At 40.9% G+C, this 25654-nt stretch overlaps 1 protein-coding gene across 5 annotated transcripts in view; it reads right to left on the reverse strand.

The window, feature by feature from the left end:
* The window catches only part of LOC126210109 (zinc finger protein 501-like), a 366536-nt gene extending 350819 nt beyond the window's left edge, over positions 1 to 15717 (reverse strand). For all 5 annotated transcript variants that reach the window (XM_049939250.1, XM_049939251.1, XM_049939249.1 and 2 more), the window contains exons 1-2: positions 15408 to 15717; positions 401 to 463 (exon numbers count right to left, since the gene is read on the reverse strand). In XM_049939250.1, the coding sequence (XP_049795207.1) occupies positions 401 to 463; positions 15408 to 15410 (66 nt within the window). In that variant the 5' untranslated portion in view covers positions 15411 to 15717. The remainder of the gene's footprint in view (positions 1 to 400; positions 464 to 15407) is intronic.
* Positions 15718 to 25654: the final 9937 nt, after the last annotated feature.

Raw genomic sequence — 25654 nt, forward strand, 5'->3', positions numbered from 1 at the left:
GGCCGTCAGGCTGGCAAATGGATAATACGTGCTGCAGGCAAAAAAGCTGCAACCAGAACTATAGCCTCCTACACAGCCTAGCACACATGAACTACTGAGAGGTGGTAATAAATGTGTGTAACAATTGTGGAGATAGAAACCTCACGGAGAGATACAGACGGCCATTAAGATAGAGAGAAAACAGATACAGGACATGATACAGCAACAGAGAACAGATGACAGAAGGTAATAGGAACAAAAGGGACCTACGTGGTGATATAAATGTGTGTGTGTGTGTGTGTGTGTGTGTGTGTGTGTGTGTGTGTGTGTCTCACACAAGGTACTGACTTTTATTGTATTGCCACAACGGCTATGCAAAAAGAAATACACCAATGAGAATCTGCCCATTAATATTACTTACTGGTTCCTCTTTGATGTCAATTTCATCACACATTGTGACTGCCTCTAACTCTCCTGTGGATTCCTGTAAGAAAAGAATAGATTTGACAAATGAGCAAAAATGGAGGGAAGACCAGGTGTGAGCACAAATAAAAATTCATCCATTTGTTCACACACTGTCTTCTGTAAATCCCATCATAAAAGAAAACATCGTGGATGTAAAATGAGCCAGGTTAATTAACACACTTAATCAATCACAGCTGACACCTCCTAAAAAGTATACTAACAGCTGCGACTAGTACCTAATTATTTATTATGGTAATTACTTCTAGATTATTTTACACATTTATATCTGGAGACAGGGACAGTGGCAGTTATGGTGCTGTTTCTCTACTGTTCATAGGTTGGCAACATGTCAGTTTCACACAGTCAATGGAATAATACTTTCACGCAGTGGCGAGCTAACGCTCATTTTCATGGGAGGTCCCAGATAAAAAGTCAATATAATGTAACACAGTATAACAACAAACTGACTTTTGTACATAATATTTATTGTTTTATCTGGCTGCACAGAAACAAAAGGGGCAGCATTAAGGCCTTTAATGAGTTCTTTAATGTAAACTTGATACACACAGTCTGTAACTTTGTTTTGTACAATGTATATTAACAGATGGAAGTACTAGAGCTGTTTAAGTGGTCATCTGACACACTGCCAAGATTTCCTAGAAGAGATAGCAAATCCAAGAAATTGCCAGCAGAAGTTCGAAATATAGCACATACTTCAATGTGAGATGCTTTTAATAATTTACACAACGAAACACTGTCTTGGAATCTGGCAGGAAACCCGAAGAGATTGTAGTCATACATAAAGCACACCAGTGGCAAGATGCAATCAATACTTCACTGCACGATAACAATGGTGAAGTCACTGATGACAGTTATTAAACACGGTTTTCTGAAACTTCTTCACCAAAGAATATTCCTGAATTCCAACCAAGAACAACTGCCAAGATGAGAAACGTAGAAGTAGATATCCTTGGTGTAGCAAAGCAGCTTAAGTCACTTAATAAAGGCAAAGCCTCCGGTCCAGATTGTATACCAGTCAGGTTGCTTTCAGAGAATGCTGATACAATAGCTCCATATTTAGCAATTATATACAACTGCTTGCTCACAGAAAGTTCCGTACCTACAGACTGGAGAATTGCTCAAGCCACACCAATACCCAAATAGGGAAATTGGAGTAATCCGCTGAATTACAGGCCTATATCACTAACGTCGATTTGCAATAGTGTTTTGGAACATATAATGTGTTCGAACATTACGAATTACCTCGAAGAAAATGATTTATTGACACATAGCACAGATTCAGAAAACATCGTTCTTGTGAAACACAACTAACTCTTTATACTCATGAAGTAATGAGTGCTATTGACAGGGGATGTCAAATTGATTCCATATTTTTAGATTTCCAGAAGGCTTTCAACACCATTCCTCACAAGCGTCTTCTAACCAAACTGCGTGCCTATGGAATATCGCCTCAGTTGTGCAACTGGATTCATGATGTACTGTCAAAAGGTCACAGTTCGTAGTAATAGATGGAAAGTCATTGAGTAAAATAGAAGTAATATCCGGCGTTCCCCAAGAAAGTGTTATAGGCCCTCTATTGTTCCTGATCTATATTGACGACATAGGAGACGATCTGAGTTGCCCTATTAGAGTGTTTGCAGATAATGCTGTCATTTACCTTCTTCTAAAGTCATCAAATGACCAAAACAAATTGCAAAATGGTTTAGATATCTGTATGGTGTGAAAAGTGGCAATTGATCCTCAATGAAGAAAACTGTGAAGTTGTTCATATGAGTACTAAAATAAATACCCAAAAGCTCAATTACATGATAAGTCACACAAATCTTAAGGTTGTAAATTCAACTAAATACTTAGGGATTACAATTACAAATAACCTAAATTGGAATGATCACACAGATAATGTTGTGGGTAGAGCAAACCAAAGACTATGATTCATTGGCAGAACATTTAGAGCGTGCAACAGGTCTACTAAAGAGACTGCTTACACCATGCTTGTCTGCCATATTCTGGAGTACTGCTGTGCGGTGTGGGATTCGTATAAGGTAGGACTGACGGATGACATCGAAAAAGTACAAAGAAGGACAGCTCGCTTTGTATTATCACTAAATAGGGGAGATAGTGTCACAGACATGATGCGTGAATTGGAGAGGCAATCATTAAAACTTAGGCATTTTTTGTTGTGACAGGATCTTCTCATGAAATTTCATGTTGTGACAGGATCTTCTCATGAAATTTCAATCACCAGTTTTCTCCTCCGATTGCGAAAACATTTTGTTGGCACCCACCTACGTAGGGAGAAACGATCATCACAATAAAATAGGAGAAATCAGGGCTCGCACAGAAACGTTTAAGTGCTAGTTTTTCCCGTGCACTGTTTGAAAGTGGAACAGTAGAGAGATAACTTGAAGGTGGTTCACTGAACCCTCTGCCAGGCATTGTATTGTGAATAGCAGAGTAATCACATAGATGTAGATTATGTTTCTGATTTGACATGTTGTTTGCTGATTCAACCTGAGCAGCAATGTTAATGATCGCAACCATTTTGTATTTACAAGCATTTTCTAAATGTAGTCTTCTTTCTTCATGTTTCTTAGTTCATTCATTTACATGCTTTAGGTCCTCACAACCAGACTCTACTATCCTTCACTTCAAATAACATACAATAGAAATCAGATAACTTTTGTTTCTCATCAATCATTGATAACCATGATTTTTTGCAGAACCACGTATTTCAGAAAGTTGTATCCTTCCTTCCATCGAGTTCAGATATAAAGTAATCTTTTCGTTCATGTGTACCTGACTACTTGATTTCTGGCTTCTCTACCATACTTGATAAATTAAAGGATTTTTTAGCAAACAACCTATTAATTTTAAAATAACTGTACGTAAGAATACCAGAGTTTCAACCACACAGCTCCAGAATATCGAACAAAACTGAGAGATTTATCACTTTGAGGTTTGTGACATTTCCTCTTGACCTATAGGAAGGTGCCAAGTGATATAGTTGGAAATCCATGCTACGGGCACTCCAGCAGGGCCTAAACACTGTGTACAGTTGTAGATAAGTGGCAGAGTGGTAATGTGACAGAGACAGCAGGGTTCACAGAGGTGCGGGGAAGGAGGGGTACGCTCGAGTCTGTTGTCCGCCAGGCACACCTGAGGGCTCGAGGTGGCCCCTAGCAGTGCTACGGTGAGGACGATGGTGGGAAAAGGGAAACGGCTCGGTGACATCACTGTGACTCCAGTTTATGGAGGCGGGGGTGTGGAGGGAGTAAGGGCTACCAGGCTCTGCTCCTCAGCTGAATGGGGTGGTGGAAGGAAAACAGGTTTGTCACTGTGGAAGGATGAGCTGATGGAAGAGTTGTGGCAAGGCTTGGTCCCACTACTGGCAGCTCAGAGTAACATTGTGCTTTTCTTCAAAGAGCAGCAGAAACATCAAGTGATTATCTATGGTGTCTGCCACTAGTACAACACCAAAATTATGTCATATTCAAACTGTCTGACACAGCACTGAAAAAAAATATGCAGAATAAAACTATATCACAAAATTTTGGTAGAGCCAAGCTCCTCTGGCCCTTACGAGCGAGCCGCTCCCGCTTTCACGTAACCAATGAGAGGTGAGAAAATGAATTTCGAGCACAGAAATAGAAACCATTCTCTTCTTTCCTGGTGTCCTAAATACCTGACTGTGTTTTCTGAATAAGTCACAAATTATGAAGTTGTGACCCAAGTTGGAATGTGACAGTTGTGAGCTGGTGAAGCCAATCAGTTCCTAAAAACATCTGGTCATGGTAAAAAACTTGAGCTGTAGCTTGGCCCTAGGTTTATGTTACATTAGAATGTGGCAGTCTGCCCGAGAGTTGGCGAAGGAAACAAAGTTGACAGCAAAACATCTGGTTTTGGTGACGGACAGATCTGTAGCTTAGCCCGAGGCCTAAGTTACATTGGAATATGACAGTTTTACTCACAAAAGTTACATCAATAATCTTCAAAGAATGGAAACTCCACGTAGGAATATCAACAATGTAGGAAAATACAGAGAGATACTTACTGTAAAGAAGACACATCAAGTTGCAGAAAAACGCAATTAAAAGACACAATGTGAGTATCTTTTAATTGTGCCTGTCTGCAACTTGACGGGTCTTCTTTACAGCAAGTAGCACTCTGTTTCTTCCTACATTGTTGACATTAATAATCTTTGCTGTCATATATTTGTTTCTTACCAATATTTCACAAATTATAACATTGTGGTCAGACTGGGAACTAATACTGCAGCTTAAAATAAATTAATAATGTCGGTGGTCAAAATATTTTCCTATCCTTCCGAATGCATTCCAGTTTTGGAGGTGGTGATATACTAACATGAGAATGTGACAATATTCCTTCAAACAGACCCAGCAGCTGACACACCCTCTTTCCTTCCCATCATAGCTCACAGCAAGTGCTGACAATGTTGTTGCAGGAAACAAGTCAGTATGCCACTGGCCCTGATCTAGATGTTTACCTCTGAAGACCATATTCTAGCTTCATCATGAAATTTGTTGTAAATAATCCACTACAGTTCAAAAGGAACAATGAGGTACATAATCAGAAAACAAGGTGGGAAAATGACATTCATTACTCCACATTAAGGTTGTCCTTAACCCAAAAGGGGTGCACAGTGCTCTAACAAAAATTTTTGATCACATACCCAGTGATTTAAAATGTCTGACAGACAGAAGGGAAAAATTGGATAACAAACTGTGAAAGTAGCTCCTTGACAACTCCTATTCCGTAAAAGAACTGCTATTATTGTAATGTGTAGAAGATGGTGGCTACTCACACACTATGTATCTTTCTTTTCTGTTTTTGTAAAAAAAAAAAAGCTAACTTAGAAATGTTCAGAATGTAGCCATGTGTACAAAATACAAATCAAATATTCTCTCTTGCATTAACACTAGGAACAAAAATTGCCTCCACTATCTAAAATGTAAGCTTCCTCTTGCACAGAAAGTAGCAAAATGTGCAGCTATATCTTTTGTGAATTAAAGGTGCTGTCAAGACAATGAAAGTTTTAAAAACAAATTTAATCATTTCTATTTGATACCTCTTTCTCCCCAGGTGGTTTGGTAAGTACATAGTATTTATGTTGTTGGGTACTTGATTGGTTGGTTGGTTGGTTGGTTGATTTGGGGATAGGGACCAAACAGCGAGGTCACCAGTCCCACTGGGTTAGGGAGGGATGGGGCAGGAACTCAGTCCTTTCAAAGGAACCAAGCTGGCATTTGCCTGAAGCAATTTAGGAAAATGACAGAAAACCTACATCAGGATGGACGTTTGTCATATATTGTTCCATATTACAACTCAAAAATATCCAGTTATGTGAATGTTCAGTAGGTACCCACGTTTGCACAGCAAAAATGTTTCTCATTATTGTAAATCAACTGACCTGTTCCACACCGAGGCAAGTTCTCACAAATATGATCCACAGAACATGTAAAAGCGAAACTAAACTAAAATAGTTTTATGAAGTAGAGACTACAATTGTTAGAAGAACACACACACATTCATATACTGTGCTATTTTACATGGATTGATTAGTAGTAATATGACACATTCCATTTTGTTTGCAATAAACTGACAATCTCTAATTTCAATGAAATTTTATATCGGTGTTCCCTAAGAGTAAAAATAAATTCTGCCAACTTTGAACTCAAGATAAAAAAATTCACGGTTTTAGGACTTTTCAGTGAAGTGCCGAAACAGTCGTGCAAGCTCGATGATAGTTTTGCACAAATTTAAGGTGGGTTAAAACTGGAAGTTTTTTGTATCAGATGCACAACTTTCTTTTTATAGAACACACTTTTAATATTTTGAGACTGTGTCATTCACCATTTTCAAGCTACATGACACCACATTTCAGGAACTGCCAATGACAATAATTTGGAAGCATTTTGTGACTAAATTTTTGGACACTGATTGAAAGATTTTTCTTTTGTTTTAAGGTGTAAAAACAACTAGGATCACACGCACCTATGTCAGAACTGAAGAACACAAGGGCAGAGAGACAGGGGAGTTAAAAACAACTAAACGTTAACCCCAATTGACAGAAGAGAAGACAGCTAAAAACATGGGTGTGGAGAAACAGGGATCGTCCTGTATCAGGCCACGCAGTACATCTGGTGTCACAAGCTTTTCAATTGACTCGTCTGCTCCGACTCTCTCAGTGCTCTCGAAAGCCTCTGTCTGCCGTACACTGTCCATCCCTTAGTGTAGCGGGTTCAGGAAAGATGTCACTTGCTCACTCGTGACGGTGTCACTGTGGTTTTTATGTGGGATCCCTGTCACATCGGTTTGACAGGAAATGAGGCCACTGGTGCTGCTGCCAAAGCTGTAGTCATCATACCTCAGCCTGCAAGTTCTCTCCCAGCAGCTTGGATGATCTCATCTCGTCCCTCTTGCTGTGAGGAGATCATTTTAGCTAGGTTGCATTTTGGGCACTGTCTTCTTAGACGTCGCCATTTGTCAAATGGTGCTCCCCACCACTTTGTGCTCCTTGCCCTCAACCTTTGATAGTCCACCATTGCCTGATGGAATGCCCATTTTTAACCACTCACATTCTCATTTGTGCTTGCCGTCCGAGTTACCAGCCGTTTAAGTGAATGATGTGTGGGCTGTCAACCGTGTTTTACTTTCTACCTGTCATAGCAATATGGCGAAGGACATTTAATCTTACTGAGCAGTGTTCCGGAAGCCGACACCGAAATATGTCGGTGCCAATGATGAAGGTACACCTGACACCACAGTCTGACCGAGAGCCATCAGTGTACATAGAGGTACTATCACGAAGTTCCGTACAAAGTTCACGAAACTGAAGGCGATAGAGTGAGGCTGGAGTGGTGTCCTTACGAAGCAAATGAAGGCTGAGGTGAACATGGGCCACTACATGAAGGCAAGGTGGTGAAGGGGTCACAGCCACTGAAAAAGTGGCAGACAGCACGAATTTAAGCTGCCGGAGCGAGAGCCGAAAGCGAACTCCAGGAGGTAACGGAGATGAGGATGTGCCCCATACAGGCAATCAAATGAGTCAACAATGAAGGAGTTACAGGATGGGTGGCCACACACGGGAGACAAACAGAATGCATATCTGCCGAGGAGAAAGTCACGGCAGGAAGACAGCGGTAGTTTGGCAGTTTCTGCATACAGACTCTCAACCGGGCTAGTGTAAAAGACGCTAGTGGCCAAATGGATGCCACGATAATGGATAGTATCTGAGATGGTGTAAGAAGGACGGACACCCAGATGCATAAATGAAACATCCACAGTCTAGTTTTGAACAGACGAGGAACTGGTACAAACAGAGGAGGTCGGTTTGATCTGTTCCCCAGGAAGTACCACTGAGGACAGGTAGGATACTGGGGGGGACCAATAAAGTTTGCTATCGAGCATGAGCCCCAAGAATTTTGTAGTTTCAACCGATGGAAGAGCAATAGGCCCAAGATGTAAAGATGGTGGAAGAAACCAAATGCACCACCACAAATTCATACAAATGATTTTGTCAGTGGAAAAACGAAAGCCACTGTCGATGCTCCACGAGTAAAGATGATCGAGACATCACTGCAGATGCCACTCGATGAGACAGGTCCGTCGGAGAACTGCAGCAGACGGCAAAATCGTCAATGAAGAGGGAGCTGGAGATGCCTGGTGGGAGACAGGCCACTGTAGGGTTGAGGCGGCAGCAAAGACGACACCACTCAGGACGCAGTCCAGAGACACGCCTTTTCCTAGATAAAGGTGTCAGGCAATGCAGAACTCACATGTACCTTGAAAACTCGGTCTTTTAAAAATTCCTAAAGGAAACGGGGCATACGGCCACGGAATCCCCACGTGTAGAGGGTACAGAGGATGCCAATCCTCCAGCAGGTGGTGTAGACTTTCTCCAAGTTGAAAAACATGGTCACAGTCTGGGATTTCCGCAGAAAACCATTTGTGACACGGGTGGACGAAGTCAACTGCAGAACACACTTGAAATCCACACTGTGCAGTGGTTAGTAAATTGCAAGGCTCGAGACACCGTACCAGCTGGGCACGAATCGTATGTTCCGTCACCTTGCAAACACAGCTGGTGCGAGAAATGGGGTGCTAGCTAGAAGAAAGGCGTTTGTCCTTTCCAGGCTCAGGTACGGGTACGCCAGTGGCTTTACGCCAGCATCTGGGAAACGCGCCCTCTGTTCAGATGCGGATGTACGTATGAAGGAGAAAGTGCTAGCCCGCAAGAGAAAGGGACTGCAACATCGTCTGGCCCTGGGGTGGAAGACTGGGATGAAGTAAGAGCAAGATCTAGCTCCCCAATAGTAAAGGCAGGATTGAAGCACTCACAATTCTGAGAAGCGAAGTGTATCGCCTGAGCCGCCTCCGCTCATTTCCGATGGAGGTAGGCAGGGTTATAGAGGGGGGGGGAGAGGCGGGGGGGAGCTTGAAATCTCTGCAAAATGGCGGCTCGAGGTGTTGGAGATAGCAACAGGGTCCACTACGTCATTGTCTACTACTGTCAGGCTCGAGATTTGGGAACGGACCTCAGTTCCAGAGGGCCAGCGGAGGTTGGCCCACAAGACGGAAGAGGGAATGGAACTGTTAAAATGAAACCCAGTTAGCTTTTTCGTTATCCTGAAGAATGCGATGCTACTTTGCATGCATCCAATTACAACAAATGCAGTTTTCCATCATAGAATGGAAGTTAAAAATGCAGAGAGCACGAATGGCAGCACGGCACGCCTCAGTCCACCGAGGGACTGGGACACAGAGCGGTAAAAAAGAATTGTGGGGAACAGAACATTCTGTGGCGGTAAGGATAATGTTTGTAGGATATTACACTTTGTCACCGCAACTGGGGAAATGGTGTTTGTAGAAGGTTTCCAGGGAGCAGTAAAGCCCCCAGTCGAACTTAGAAAGATGGCATTTGGGTGTCCACGTAGGTAGGATAGGAGTCAGAAATTGGACGGCACACGGGAAACGGTCACTCGAGTACATGTCAGAGATATCGGGCAAACTGGGCGTGCAGAAGAGGTCCAAATGGGAATAGGTGAGTGGAGTCTGAAAGGAAAATGGGTGCTCCCACGTTAAGGCAGATAAGGTCAAGGTGATCGATAAGGTCAGCCGAGAGAGCACCTCTCCGACAGGTTCCTGGCGAGCCCCAAGCAGGTGGTGCACATTAAAGTCACTGAGCAGCAGAAAGGAATGGGGGAGTTGCACAATAAGCTGCAGGCAGAGTACACATGGACGCCGCGTTTCTAAGAGCAGCCTCGAGTCCTCTCTGTCGGTCCAAAGGACGCGAACGTTCCGTCGGAGGAGAATTGTGATGAGGAAAAAAGGAAGGGTCTCGCCTCGCAGCTGCCGAGTGCCAGCCGTCGGAGACACACTGCTACAGGGAAGAGGCAGGAGGATCTTACCCCACGAGGTCCACAGAGGTGTCGGTATTGTCCTCCTATCGGTCTGCGGGGTCCAGAGCAGTCGGTGGTGCACACTGGCAACAAGAAGGTCAGCCGGGCGAGCTATAACGTGGCGATGCCACCGAAGAGAATCACCAAGTCGGCAAAGGAAAAGACCATTTTCCTCTGTTCAACTTCTCGGAGTCTCTGTGGTCGGCAGAGAAAGACTCAGATGTTTGTCGGCCAGAGGGATGTAGGAAGTCTTCGTGGGAGTATCCCTCCTGTCCTTTCCGAGGCCGATCGCGTAGTAGGTGACTTCGCCCAGTGAGGCAAAAGTTTCTCGGTAGACGACTCGGGAGCGACCGGGAAGTCAGTTTTTCGTTCACCCAGATCTCCCGGACAGCCCACTCGTCGAGACACGCGGGACACTCACAATCGCAGGAGGAAGCACTGTGGTCACCAGTGCAGTCGATACGGCAGGGACGAGGAGGCAGACAGTCGGCCTCGTGAGCACAAGATTACACATCTGGCAGGGTGTCGACAGGCTTCTCGAGTGTGGATGTAACAATGACACTGGTAGCAGCACATAAGTACCACTCTATCAAAAGTGAGAAAAAGAGTGCGTGTGGAAACTAAGGATGCATCTACTTTTTTCAACACCCGATGGACTGCAATGGCACCCTGATCGGAGAGGTACGTATGGAGTTCTGCCTCAGTGTGGCCATCGAGAAGCCCATTGTAAATCACTTAATGGGAAGAATTCGAGGTTCGACAGGTCTTGACACGGACGGGATATCTGCGAAGGAGCGAAGCTCGAGACTCGGTAGTAGTCTCCGAAAGCAAAGTGCCATTTCGAAAAACCGGAGCCAGATTTCACAGGGCCTGCAATTGCGTCAACACCTTTCTGAATAATAAATGGATTTACCATAGCAAAGAACTGACCATCTTCAGTACGTGAAACCGTGTCGCAGTTGCAAGGTCTTTGAATTGTTAGCCTTATTTCGTTTACGTTTAATAGATGTACAATGAGATGATGTTTGGCTCATTGCAATAAAGTCCCCCACGATTGCCAGTGTTTCTGATGCCGCGTTCATTCTGACTGGGGAATCCCCTCAGAAGGGGGCGCACCTGCCTTAGGTGACAGTTCGTACCTCAGGTCACACTTCCCAAACACCTGACAGAAGGATCGATCTACAATTTAGGAAGGTAGCAGCTCAGGCAATCACCCCCCCCCCCCCCCCTTGGGCCTGTCTTTTACCAGGGGGTATATACAAACCCTACCTGTCAACCCGGGGCTGAGAATTAGGTGTTACCCAGTCACCTGTTATGCCTCAGACGCACGGCCCAGTCTTCACGAGCGCATGGGGAGGAAGAAGAAAAAGAGGAACATCAGACACCGAAGCAGAGGGAGGGCAGGAGACAGGGGGGGAGGGGGGAGGGGGGAGGGGGAAGAATTAAGGAACGAAAGACAGTGGAGAGACTGTTCTCATATCGGAGACTGAATATGCAGAACGCATTTCTGACAACATCCCACATGTTCCCCGACTGAGGGGAAAAAGAATAGCGAGAGGATAGACATGCAGCACGGAAGGGAAAAGATGCTTCAAAGGCTGGGGGCCTGTGGAAGTCAAAGCACAAACTCGCCAAAGAGCGGGAAGTACCCTCGGGGCATTAAATGAAAGTGCACTTGTGGTGTTTGCAGCTGTTACATAGTTTACTGATGTCGGTAACAACTCCTGTGATGAAAAATGGGAATTGAATATGACAAATTACGCATCTGTTGTTCACAGACAATCAGAATTCCAGCTCATGATTTCCTATCGTTTGTATACACAGTTAGGTGGTATTTTGTTTTGAATTTAACAACATTGTTCGAATTTTTGGCAAAATCGTAAGAAAGACATACAAGTATCTTACCGCAATGATGAATATATATCTCATGTTATGCACACATTAGTCTATTATGGCAGTTATATTTTTTTGTTGAAATTCATTGGTTTTACCAACCCGAGCATTCCAACCTAAGCCTCGGTTTACACTACAGGTCAGTGTTTCAGCATACCTACTTTTTTGAAATGCACATTTGTTTGTTTTGCCAAGTCACAATCATTACGTCACTTTTCAGCTTAAACTAAACCTTGGGCTATGCCACAGGTCGGTCCGTCAGCAAATCTAGTTTTCTTGCCGTTCTTCAGAAAACTATTGTAGGCCTAATCAACTCGTGGCTCCCTCCAAAAGGAATCATCACATACAGCGATTCTCATTGGCTATTGTATACTATCACCCACTTAGCTATGAGCAATACTAATGATTTGCCAACACTAGCATGCAAAGCATTTGCTGCAGACACGGCACGTGCGCTTTAGCCAGCATACTGAGTGCCTTTTAGCAGGCCCACAGAGAAATTACTTCTAATCAGTTCTATCAAACTGCAGCAGTTATTTGCGAATATTCTAAAGATTATTTATGTGTAATTAATTTTTTCTGAATTTCTGTGTATTTTGAAGTTATACTGCCAATTATTAAAAGCTATTTTGTTGACTTCTTGTTTGTTAGAAAGAGCAAGTGTTTTTGTACTAGAAACGGTTTTGTTTGTTTTGGAGATTATGGGTAAAATTTAAAAAATGATATTCAAAATACTACTGTCAAATAGTCATAGTCTTTTGTGACAATTTTTTTAATGCCCTTCTGTAATTTTGTGGTTCTCAAATACTGCATATTTGTTGGTATTTTTACTTTTTATTCATATCTAATGACCTGTATAAAATAAATTTTTTTCAAACACTAGACACATCCCAACAGTAGTTTCCAGAGCCATACTGGCTAACATGACCTGTGGCGTAATTTTTGGTTGTGATATGGTCTGGTGGCTGCTACCAACAATTAAAATGCAGACCACTTTAGGAAGTCTGCGTCTAGTAATTACTAGGCTATGTCGATGTGTCTAACACACAAAAAGTACATTTGTACAAATCTACTACTAGTGAGTGTTTTCTTCTATTTATAACCAAGAAAGTTGATATTTTGGAGTACTTTGTCGCCAACCTGTTTTGATTGTGCAAGATTCCATGGTAATGAATCCTCCTGGATAATTGTTTTGTTTAATAGATAAATTCTAGGTGGTACTGCAAGGATGTCTAAGACCATTTTGTGTAGCACTGATGTCTAAAAATGCTGGCCCTGATCTACCATTGTACACAGTTGGTAGTTTGGACACTTCAGTGTACCATCAGCCCTATCTCAGTAACTGTAAAAAAGCAGAGTCAAGAGGACAATAGGAATGTTTGGTAGGTGTCGTCAGCTTTGGCCCATGAAGTAATGTTAATGGCTGCTATCACACCACCTTTCAGTGTATACATCCAGTTTTGGTATTATTTGGTGAAGCCAATGAACTTTAAAGCAAAAACAAAGGAATGGTTGTAATGTAATGTTGTGGTGTGTGACACACTGATCTGTAGCTTAGCCCACGGTATAGGTGGAAGGTGACAGTATGGTTGAGAGTTGACATAGCCAATGAATGCAAAACTAAATAAACCTGGTTGTTGTGACAGACTGATCTGTAGGTTAGCCCATTTGAAAAACAATGCCAATCACATCACAATACAATCAATGTACTCTTTATGGCATTTGTCTCATGTTTCCCACGACACTGATCAAAGCTGGCGACTCCTATCAAATATTCATCTTTATCCAAAAGGCACTCGAATCACTGACCACATTCCAACCTGATCAACAAAGACTGCTGAAACCATGATCTCATTATGACATGAAGTTGGTTCAATGGCCTGCTTTTAATAAATATGGAACCTTGCTTCTTGATAAGCCTGAGAACTTGGGAAAGTACTATTACAGTCCTTTTGAAGGAGGGAAAAATAAAAAACTCATTAAAAGAGCTCATGTGTCTTTGGTAAAGCAAGAGCAGTTGAATTAAGAAAGCTTATAAAAATTGTGCCCAATATATCACAGTGAGGTTCACAATAAACTTGCCACTCTATTATTCTTCTCAATGTCTTCAAATGGTGATCATCATGAACAAATGGAAACTGCAGAAAGGATCAATTCTACCTACCACCGTCTTTGCCATTTTACCCTAAAATTGTCAGAAAGTCTCAAAATAAATTTGTAATGCTACACAAGGAACAAGATTTATCAAACCCAAAGTAAAATTTGTAGGCAGAGTGCAGCTTTTGTTGGGTTCATAAGTTCAGCAAAATTATGATGATTGGTAATAGTGGTGCTGTTTTGGTATTGGCAACCTACTGAGTGAAATGAAGCAAAAATTTTGGTTTCCTCAGATCCTGAGACATTCAAATTTTAACACTAACACCAAAATATTGGTTGGTACCTTTGGATGGCTTCTGAAGTCATTATTTCAACCAATATGGTCAATAATGCTAGAAATGTTAAAGAAATGAAGGGTCATATAAGCAATGTCTGAGAAGAGGAGGGAAAAGTTTTTGCTATCTTTGCTTGAGGATGAATTAGTGTGATCGAAAGTGTGGCAGGTGGGATGTTATTTAAAGTGTAACACCTGAACTTCATCACAAGATTAATGAATGGTTTACAAATGTTTGACAGAGGTATATTCAGGCTCATTGTTTTAACCTTAGCTACATCATCCCTTAAATGGACAAAACCCTTTTAGTACAAATACACCTGTTCTTTCTCAAGAAACAAAAATAATAGGCCTAGAATAGGTGGTGTTAATATTAGGCGATATGTCTTTAAAATACGTAATAATTTTATAAAAGAAATTTCTAGTATGTTTACACATCAATAACTGCTGATTATACAAAAATGTTTGCTGCAGTTCTTCTCTACAGATCAACTACGCGGTGCTCAGTATACTTCGTCGAAAAACGATTGCAGTCACAAAATTGATGAAAAATTGTCGAGTTCCATTATTCCCCAAAGTTTGGCTTCGTTAACACAAAAATGGTGAAAGACATTGCTCTGAAATTTTAAAGGGTGATCGAGAGAAAAAGAAAGCTGTACATCTGGTACAAATATCTTATATGGGTCAACACTAGTTTTCATTTTACTAGTGTAGATCCCATATAACATTTTGTAGGCCTCCATTGAAAGCATCGTAAAACAAAATTATTACAATTATTATATGCATCTTGAGCTCAAATTTTACATAAACTACGATTTCATTCTTTTCCCGGTCTAAAATATAAATACGCAATCGGATAATCAGCTAGCTAGTAAATAAAGTCTAAAGACTGCACAGCCTCAGTGATGACACACAAGCCTCAAATGTTCCAATGTTGATAGCCAATTTATACGAAAACAACACATCATACACCGATATTTAGCGTGCGTTTTCATATGAACCGTGTTACATTGTAATTTAGCTTCATGTTGCATGCGCACCTATTTTGTAACATAGTATGTAGTAACTTAGCTTCGCAGTCATAATTGTTATGAGATTTCTTAGTTTGCCTGATATTTCATACAATCGTGCTGAAAAATTTAACTTCCGACGATTAAGGTCGCACACAATTAATTCAATAGTTATGATCATAGACTCACCATATTTACAGCGCGCTTTTTTGAAATATAATCATGAGTACTTCTCGAAAACTTCTATTCGCAAATTCCTTAACCTTCGTATCATCAGCAACAGCTGACACGGTGCAAACTAGAAGTTCGGTCAACTATACGACGGAGTTGCTAACGGCTAACCTATGGTATTTACAGCAGTCACACATTGTTATATTGACCGCAAATTGTGTGTATTTTAAGAGATAAGTATTGTGTTTAACATATAATGCTTCCAAAACACAAATTCCCGTTAAGTTTCTTAATGATATGAAGCTTTCGTGACATTATGGTAGACCAGCACGATATACACAAACAAATGTAAGCTCTACTGCTATCTTTCGGCGACGCTAAGCATCAAGTCAACTCTTGAGTTGAGCGATGGCAGTCCTCACGATAGTCCCGCCATCTGTCAGCACGAGAAGCAACAGCGTCGTAGTTGTGTACGACGCCGTTCGAGAGCAGCACAAGTATCTCTTCTTCTTCTTCTTCGGTTATCAACCCACAGGTTGGTTGGCAGCAGCACGCCATTCCGTTCTTTTGTCAACTTTCTTCTTCATATCTGCATAGGTCTGGCACCCGATGTCATTTATTACTTGTTGAATGTAGCTTAATCTAGGTCGTCCTCGGCGAGTTCTTCCTTCAATGATTCCTTCTAATATTCTCTTAATGAAATTGTTATGCCGTAAAATGTGACCTATGAAGGTTATTCTTCTTTTCTGTATATTTCGCCAAAGAGATCTGTTTTCTTTCACTCTTCTGAGGACATCTTCGTTTGTAGCCTTGTCTCGCCAGCTGATTTTTTCCATTCTCCGGTAGCACCACATTTCGAATGCCTCTAATCTTCTCTTTTCTTCTTTTCCACTAGTCCAAGTTTCACATCCGTAAAGGGCTGTACTCCACACATAGGTTTTCATGACTCTCTTTCTTACGTCTAAACTAACATTTCTACTCGTCAGTAAGTTTCTTTTTCCATTGAATGCTATTTTGGCAAGTTGTATTCTGTTTTTAATGTCACTTTTGCTCCTTCCATCTGCTGTTATTTTGCTACCTAAGTAGTTAAATTCTGTAACCTGCCCTAGTTTCTCTCCCTTTATTGTTATTCGTATGGGTTCATTGTAGTTCAGGGCGCCACTCACCATCACTTTAGTCTTTTTCTTATTTATTTTCATTCCATACTGTTCTTTTAAGGTGTTTTCCATTTCATTGAGTGCGGCTTCTAAATCTTCTTTCCTTTCTGTAATTATGGCGATATCATCTGCATATCGCAACATATCTATTTTCATTCCGTTAAGTTTTATTCCTACTTCAATATTCTCTCTTATTTTATCTATTGCTTCTTGGATATATGCGTTGAAAATTACTGGAGATAGTGGGCATCCCTGTCTCACTCCTTTCCTTATTCTTGCTGTTTCTTCTTTGTTTTCCTTCTTAACTAAGGCTGTTTCATTTTGGTATATTTTAAAGATTATCCTTCTGTCATTATATTTCAGACCAGCCTTCTTCAGAATTCTAAACATTTCTGGCCATACAACATTGTCAAATGCCTTTTCGAGGTCTACGAAGGCTATAAATACTTGTTTGTTTTTGGAAATTTGTTTCTCAATTATTAGTCTTAAAGATAAGATTGCTTCCCTCGTCCCTACACCGCTTCTAAAACCGAATTGGTCTTCACTTAGAGTGCTATTCAATTGGTTTTCAACTCTTTTCAAAATTATTCTTATTAGAATTTTTGATGCGTGTGAAAGAAGACTGAGTGTTCGATGGTTTTCACAGTCCATAGTAGATGCTTTCTTAGGTATGGGGAATATGATGCATTTCTGATAGTCTTCAGGAACTTCACCTGTTTTGTATATTTTCTGTATGAGTTGCAGTAATGTAGCTTTCATTTTGTCTCCTGATTTCTTAATTAGTTCAGAAGGTATATCATCAACACCTGCCGCTTTCTTATCTGGTAGTTCTTTTAGTGCTTTTTCAAATTCATCTTTCAGAATTGTGTCCCCTAGTTCTTCTTTCTCTACTTCTTCGCTTAATTCTATCATATTATCTGTTAGAGGGTCTCCTTGATATAGCTCTTCAATGTATTCTTGCCATCTCTTCAGCGTGTCATATCCAAATAGTACCTTGCCCTCTTTGTTCTTTATAGTTCCTGAAGATTTTACTTTCCGTTTAGCAAAGTTTTGTTTTATTGTTCTGTAGGCCAAGTCAGTTTTTCCTTTAACCATGTTTTCCTCCACCTCTTTACAAATGCTGTTGAGGTAATTTTCTTTTGCTTTCCTAGATTCTCTGTTTATTTGGTTTCTAAGCTTTCTATATTTGTTTTCGCTTTGCTCGTCAGAGGCATTTTTGTATAGTCTTCTTTCTTCCATTAGACAAATTATTTCAGGTGTTATCCACTCTTTCCTGTTTACAGGTTTGGCTTTCCCAATAAATTCTTCTGCTGCTTTATGTATGCCTTCTTTGATTTGTTTCCACTCCTCGTTAGTACTCCCGGGAATAATGTTTGATGCCATCTCATCAGTTTTCCGTGCATAAGGGATCACTAGTTCTTCAGACTTTAGGTTATCTCTGTTCCATACTTTGTTCGTTTTTCTCTCTAATCGCTTGAGTTTGAGTAAGCATTTCATCATTACAAGGTTGTGATCACTATTAATATCCGCAGACGGGTAGCTTCTGCAATCCTTGATTTGGTTTTTAAAACGCGATTTTACTAATATATAGTCGATTTGGTGTCTTCTAGTATCTCCTGGGGCTTTCCACGTGTACCTTCTTCTTTTATGGTGGTTGAAAAGGGAGTTCGCTATGACCAACTTGTTTTTGGCACAAAATTCAATTAGCCGGCTTCCTCTTTCGTTCCTATCTCCTAGACCATATTTCCCTACAATTCCGTCAACTTTCTCTTCTCCAACACTAGCATTCCAATCTCCCATTATAATTAAGTTCTCTTCACCTTTAACATAATTTATAACTTTGTTGATGTCTTCATACACTGTTTCTATTACATCGTCTTCTTCTGCCGATGTCGGCATATAGACTTGTACTATTACCGTGTTCTTTGGTTTGGTTCCAATTTTGACTAGTATTATCCTAGAGTTAAATTGCACATATCCTGTGACTAGATTCCCGAGTTTTCCTTTTAGAATTATTCCAACTCCACCGATTCCAGTTGTTCCTTGGTTAGTACCTGTATGAATGATACGATAATTTCCTGATCTGAAGTCTCCTGGTTCAGGCCATCGCATCTCAGATATTCCTATTATGTCTGTTCCCATTCTGTCCATCTCTAGTTTGAGGTTCTCTAATTTCCCGCATTGGAGGAGTGTTCTTACATTCCATGTTGCTATTTTTAGTGTATTCTTCAACTTTGCCTGACCTTCCATTGTCCCCACCCGGAGATCCGATTGGGGGACTATTACTCCGGATTTATGTTTAACAGAAGATTCTGGCATGGTGCGCTACTGATTCTTGGGATATCTTGAGTGATCTTTAATGGAGTGGTTTCCCGTTGCCTTCTCCATCCTATGCCGTTGACTGTGAAGTTCTTCCGCCTTTAGGAGCAATTTCTCACTCCAAGGACAAGAGAGTGCCCTGCCTCTATCCGCTCATCCGCTCTCTTTGAGACCGTTGGCACTTGATAGGGGGGGTTTCCTTATCCCGGGAAACATTCGGTCGTCAGAGCCTCGTTAGCAATAACAGGGTGTACCGTGCAGCAATCCTTAGCTGCAACTCGGGTAGGTGAGGTTGACATTTGTACAGGAGAGGCTGTTAGAGTCGCTTCACTGTACCTTACGCCCCCACAAGTATCTACGTATCAATATATATTTTGAAGTTGATTAAAATAGCTATCACCCGCAAATTACTTCAACTACTTACTTTGTGTCTGAATGTAAGGAAGACAGCCAATTTTTTAGTGGCATGTAAACAAAGATGAATTTGAACAAATTAAAGAATGAGAACCCTAACCAAGAAATAATTGATTTGATTTCGAAATTTGAGGAAAGGGCCTTTTATACCACAGCATTTGATTACTTAGAGATTTTTTTAAAATAAATATCAAGTAGCTGATTGTATGTCTGAAACCTCAGATTGGCTGATGATTGAAAGCACTGTTATATACCTGTCTAAAAATGAAGATTTCAGGCGACAACTGTTTTCAAAAAAATATGAATCTTAGGAACTAAGAGTGACTCGGGAGAATGGAAGTCTAAACACTTCGTGAAAGAAAGGTGGACTTACTTTTTTAAGGAAAACGAAAATCCTGAATGCAAATGCCAACTGCTAAAACTATTTGAGTATTAGTTTTCTGTTCCCTTGCACAACGCCAGTGTAGTAGGAGTATTTTCTCTCTTACCGGACCAATGGACTGATGAAAGAAATCGACTACTGGTAGGGACTGTGGAATCAATCTTACAGAGCCAGTTTAACTACAAGCTGACTTGCATCCGGTTACAAATACGTAGAAAGCAATAAGACTTGCTGAAGAAGGTGAAATCTTCCGAAAAATATGGCGTACCAACTACTTCTGCTGCAACAAGTTCCAAGTAATTTTGTTCTAAATAAAATGTAATTATATTAAACAATTTTTTTACTTAATTTCTACACATCTATCTCAGTGTGTGCCGTCGAGGTCCCAGCTTGATATGGCAACCTTACTCAAGACAAATATTCACTTGTGTCAGCAAAAAAAAAAGTAATAATAGACATTTGCGCATGTGCAACAGGAACTATAAAATTCAGACGCTGTAAATCGTATCACTTTGTAAATAGAAACAACGGAAATTTGACAATGCCGAAGAAAGACACAGTGCCGATTCCTTATCGAGCTTTTCTCCATTTAAATATGTACATAATACACCGTAGAGAAATTCAGGACTAAGTTGCACTGTATTTTTTTCCTTTGTCCTTTTACAAATATTTTTCTTAGTGGTGTAATCACACTCTCTACTGAAATCTGCGCTCTGACACATGCAACTGTATCACAGCTTCTAAGTAGGTACTGCAGATATCCTCCGTTAGATGCTTTTGAATGTAGTTACAGGCGTAGATTTGATAGAATTATGATGTGCAGTGGATAATTAACCGAAAATGTGTTCATTTGTCTGAAACAGGAAAGAAACTCGAACTACCTCAAACAAACTTTCAAGTTACCTTCTACCCTTAAAACACTGTTGTGTATAGAAGACTGGTGCGTAGGAAGCCCTCCTTTTCGTTAAAACTGTTAGTTCAAATGGCTCTGAGCACTATGGAACTTAACATCTGAGGTCATCAGTCTCCTAGAACTTAGAACTAATTAAATCTAACTAACCTAAGGACATCACACACATCCATACCCGAGGCAGGATTCGAACCTGCGACCGAAGCAGTCGCGCGGTTCCGGACTGAAGCGCCTGGAACCGCACGGCCACCGCGACCGGCAAAAAAAAAAAAAAAAAAAAAAAAAAAAAAAAAAAAAAAAAAAAAAAACTGTTAGAAATGGTATATAGTAGTATATACACTATGTGATCACAAATGCCCGGACACATTTTTCATATTAGGTGCATTGTGCTGCCACCTACTGCCAGGTACTCCATATCAGCAACCTCAGTAGTCATTAGACATCGTGAGAGAGCAGAATTGGTTGCTCCGCAGAACTCACGGACTTCGAACGTGGTCACTTGTGTCATACGTCTGTACGCGAGATTTCTACACTCCGGAACATCCCTAGTCCACTATTTCCGATGTGATAGTGAAGTGGAAACGTGAAGGAACACGTACAGCACAAAAGATTACAGGCCGACCTCGTGTGTTGACTGAAAGAGCCCGCCGGCAGTTGAAGAGGGTCATAATGCGTAATAGGCAGGCATCTATCCAGACCATCACACAGGAATTCCAAACTGCATCAGGATCCACTGCAAGTACTATGACATTTAGGTGGGAGGTGAGAAAACTTGGATTTCATGGTCGAGTGGCTGCTCACAAGCCGCACATCACGCCGGTGAATGCCAAACGACGCCTCACTTGGTATAAGGAGAGTAAACATTGGACGATTGATCAGTGGAAAAATGTTGTCTGGAGTGACGAATCACGGTACACAATGTGGCGATCCGATGGTGAATGACCGATGAACGTCATCTGCCAGCTTGTGTAGTGCCAACAGTAAAATTCGGAGGCGGTAGTGTTATTGTAACGTCGGGTTTTTCATGCAGGGGGCTTGCGCCCCTTGTTGTTTTGCGTGACCCTGTCAATGCACAGGTCTACATTGATGTTTTAAGTACCTTCTTGCTTCCCATTGCTGACGAGCAATTCGGGGATGGCGATTGCAACACTGAACACGATCGAGCAGCTGTTCTTAATGTACGGCCTGTGGCGGAGTGGTTACAGGACAATAACATCCCTGTAATGGACTGTCCTGCACAGAGTCCTGACCTGAATCCGATAGAACACGTTTGCGATGTTTTGGAACGCCGACTTCGTGCCAGGCTTCACCGACCGACATCGATACCTATCCTCAGTGCAGCACACCGTGAAGAATGGTCTGCCATTCCCCAAGAACCTTCCAGCACCTGACTGAACGTATGCCTGCGAGAGTGGAAGCTGTCATCAAGGCTAAGGGTGGGCCAACACCATACTGAATTCCAACATTACCGAGGGAGGGCACTACGAACCTGTAAGTCATTTTCAACCAAGTGTCCGGACAGTTTTGATCACATAGTGTATTTTATAGTAGAATGTCAGTAACGAGAATTGTACTTTAATACTTTTTGTATGTGAAAGTAGCGGAAAGGTGCACAGAAAATGTGGAACGACGCTTATGCCTCCAGGAAGAAACTGGGACAATAAACTGAAGTGACACGACTCATGAGGTGTATTTACAGTCTTCGCCCTAAAAATTTGTTAAATGGTTCGAATTACGGAGCATGGACTTCTATGGTACGATTAGCAAGGTGTATTCAACGAAGTGTGTCCTAGACGGTAGCGAGATTACGACCGTTAGCATGGGACGAACAATTACTTCAGAAAACTGCTGGTAATCGTGTGGCTAACCTAGCTTATGATGGTTTTGGCTATATGGGCCAGCTCTGGCGTCTTCTTCGGATCGTTCGGCCACTGATGACGTGTCGTATCACTAAGAAGAAATGGTTGTTGGACATCAGACAACTATGGGCATATAATAGGACGGACCAGCAACGCAAGATGTTAGCAGACGAGCTGACAGCACTGCAGTTTTGGCGGTTGGATCCAGACAATACAACGTAACCGTAAAGAAAGACGAACAATGTAGCTCAACTGCCGACAAACAATGTACCCCCCCCCCCTCCCCCACATTGCGGACGAAAAGTGATAAAGATTTTCATAAATGAAGGATGGACATTACACTACATATAATAAACACTAAGTAAGAAGAAAAGGACTACAGTTTATATAATTACTCCATTGTCAATATGATAGCAAACAAAAGATAACCATACGTAGCTATGAGTTGTAGAAATTGAAAATTGTATAGTTATGAAGACTTAAATTTCAATTATCAGTAAGGGATAGCCCATGTCCAATCAAAAAAGTTTAACAATATCAACCGTAAACAACCAATCGCATCCACTGGTTCACCAATAAAGGTTTCAATTCGCAGACCTCGTTACATGAATAATAAAATTTCATACAGTAAGAATGGGTAATTATGAAATGTGACTTTCATGTACAAAATGTAATAATATCTATACTGTATACTGTCATCCAAGGAACTGTAGTGGTTGATGTCGGTGTCCAGTGAAGGCAGGTGTAATGTATTTAAACATAACAAAAGAAGGAAGAGTTGTACTTTTTTTCCTTTTGTTTCGATGGTAAACTTTATTCTCTTATAACAGCTTATGGTAACCTGTTCAGAGTAATAGGAACCAAGGACATAATATTTATGAACTAGCAAATGGAGGTTGACAAGCAGACTAATTTTTTTCAATTAGCTTCTTCTGTCTCTGATGGGAGGCTGAGAGAGCTGGTTGTACCGAGCAGACACTTTTCTAACTACGGGGTGTTCACAAAGTCTCTCCGCAGTGCCGTATGATTATTAGCCGCGCGTGCCGCATGCCGCAGTGAATATACCGAAATGAAACTCAGTGAAATACAAGTTATCAATTTATTGAATATTAATTTTTACTTGCAGATTTTCACATTAAGGGGCTCCGGAACGCCCTATACTTGCAATGTTAAAATAACGCTTATAAATTACATCTTCCCTCACAAAGTATTTGAGGTAGGAAGTTGAACTTTTTACAGATTATTTATTGGAATATGGGCTACAACTTAACACAGAGATTTTACAAAATTTTAGTTCAGTTATTAAAGATAATTTTTTTCAATTGTAATGAAAATTCACAACATTTTTTTGCGATTTTTTATTTATATATTCAAAAATATACAGTTTTTTGTAAAAAGGCTGTGTTAAATTATGCAGAAGGTACTGTGTAACATTTACTGAAAGTTTGAAACAAAAATGTTTGGAAGATCCTTAGAAAACATGTAATTAGTATGAGAAAATAAAAGTTTTGGGAATCGAGCGACAAAGATTGGATTAACTTTTTAGTGCATTCCAGGTCCATAGGATGGATTATCTTCATCCTCTGCAAACTCCTCCTCCAGCTTCCTCTTGTTCCTCCTCCTGTTTACTCTTGCTTGTATTTCTACACTCTTTACAGCCCTGTCTGCAGCCCGAAGGCGTTCCTTGTCTAAAGCAACCATCGCTCGTACCATGTTAGAACCTATCTTCATTCCCATATTTCTAAATACCTTGCACCTTACAATGTTGCCATCATTGAAAGTCGCAACAGCATCATACACACCAAAGTGAAGTGTTTCTATTCCAACAAATACAGTCTTGGGGATTCTCGACCATATAACACTATTTACACTTTCATTGGGGTTTTGAGTTTTTCTGTGAACACACTTTTTCAACAGTTCAGGTGCTGCTAAGTCTCTGAAAATAGGTTTTATCACCTCCATTATTGCATGAGGCAGACTATGCTTATGAGTGTACACTTCACCAGTTAGCAATCCTTTGTTATATTTACACCAACTGTCTTCTTCTTTGGGACACAAGCTATGTTGGGGATTTTCATCGGTTGAAGAAGTATGAAAAAAAAAGAGCCCAAACAGCCTTCTTAATTTCGTCGACACTTTGTGTATTTTGCCTAATAGCCATTCCATAATAGTTCTGTATTTTGTCAATTACACTGTCAGTTAACCTTCCCTTCCCATCCAACCCTTTACCATCACTAAGTTTTTGTTTTTTGTACGAAGCTTTCAGTCGCCGAAGTCTTGTTCCCATTCGCTTCTGTACGTGTCCAATACACTCAAATTTCTGCACTACAACATCATCACCATAGGGCTTCAGTCCTTGAACATGTTTGAAACTTTTAGAATCACCGTCACCAAGGTAATTAACATATCGCACTTTATCACACACCTCAGAACGCTGGAATATACTGGCAACACCAGCCACTTCCATTCGTCCACTACTGCCACTATAGTTAGCTTTGCAATTATTTTCATGTGTACCTTTATGTTTTTATGGACATCTACAATACTTTGATATTACTGCTACATCTAAAACTTTCCCTGTATACATACTGGTGGCAGATACTACACCATGAAGAGATGTGTGTCCCCGTTTATGCCAGGTACCATCGAACGCTGCAGTCAAATCTCTGTTACCATTATTTTCCATTACTGCCTCTTCCACAGCGTTCTTCATAGATTCTATACAGACATCATCTACTTTAGACCCTATTAATTTATTATAGGTCGTAAACTTGGTTGGGGGATTTGGAAGATTCATGATGCCACAGAAAATTGCACCTGCAGTAGCACCCTTACCAACTGAATGCAAGGAATAAACAAATCTAATGTCGTGTTCGTAGATTTTGCTACCATTTTCTTCAGTTGCAGTTACTGCAACACTGTTCCAAAAGGTGGTCATGTATGAACACTTATCACATTTCAGTTGTATTTCACTAGCAAGTCCTACGTGCTTTATTACGGAGAGTTCCAGACCAACTTCACTACAATGAATACATCTTACACAGTTTGAAAAAATTCCTTTGAGAACCGACATATGAAATATTTCATTCACATCCGATTCGCCCATAAAACATTCATAGTTTTCACTCATTGAACCAAGCTTCTTCTGTGAAGTATTTTCTTTCCCACTTTGACTGCTATGGGCAGGTGTACTTGAGAGGTTAGGTTCACTCACTTGGTTATCG

Source organism: Schistocerca nitens, chromosome 10, assembly GCF_023898315.1.
Source record: "Schistocerca nitens isolate TAMUIC-IGC-003100 chromosome 10, iqSchNite1.1, whole genome shotgun sequence".
Classification (NCBI taxonomy): domain Eukaryota; kingdom Metazoa; phylum Arthropoda; class Insecta; order Orthoptera; family Acrididae; genus Schistocerca; species Schistocerca nitens.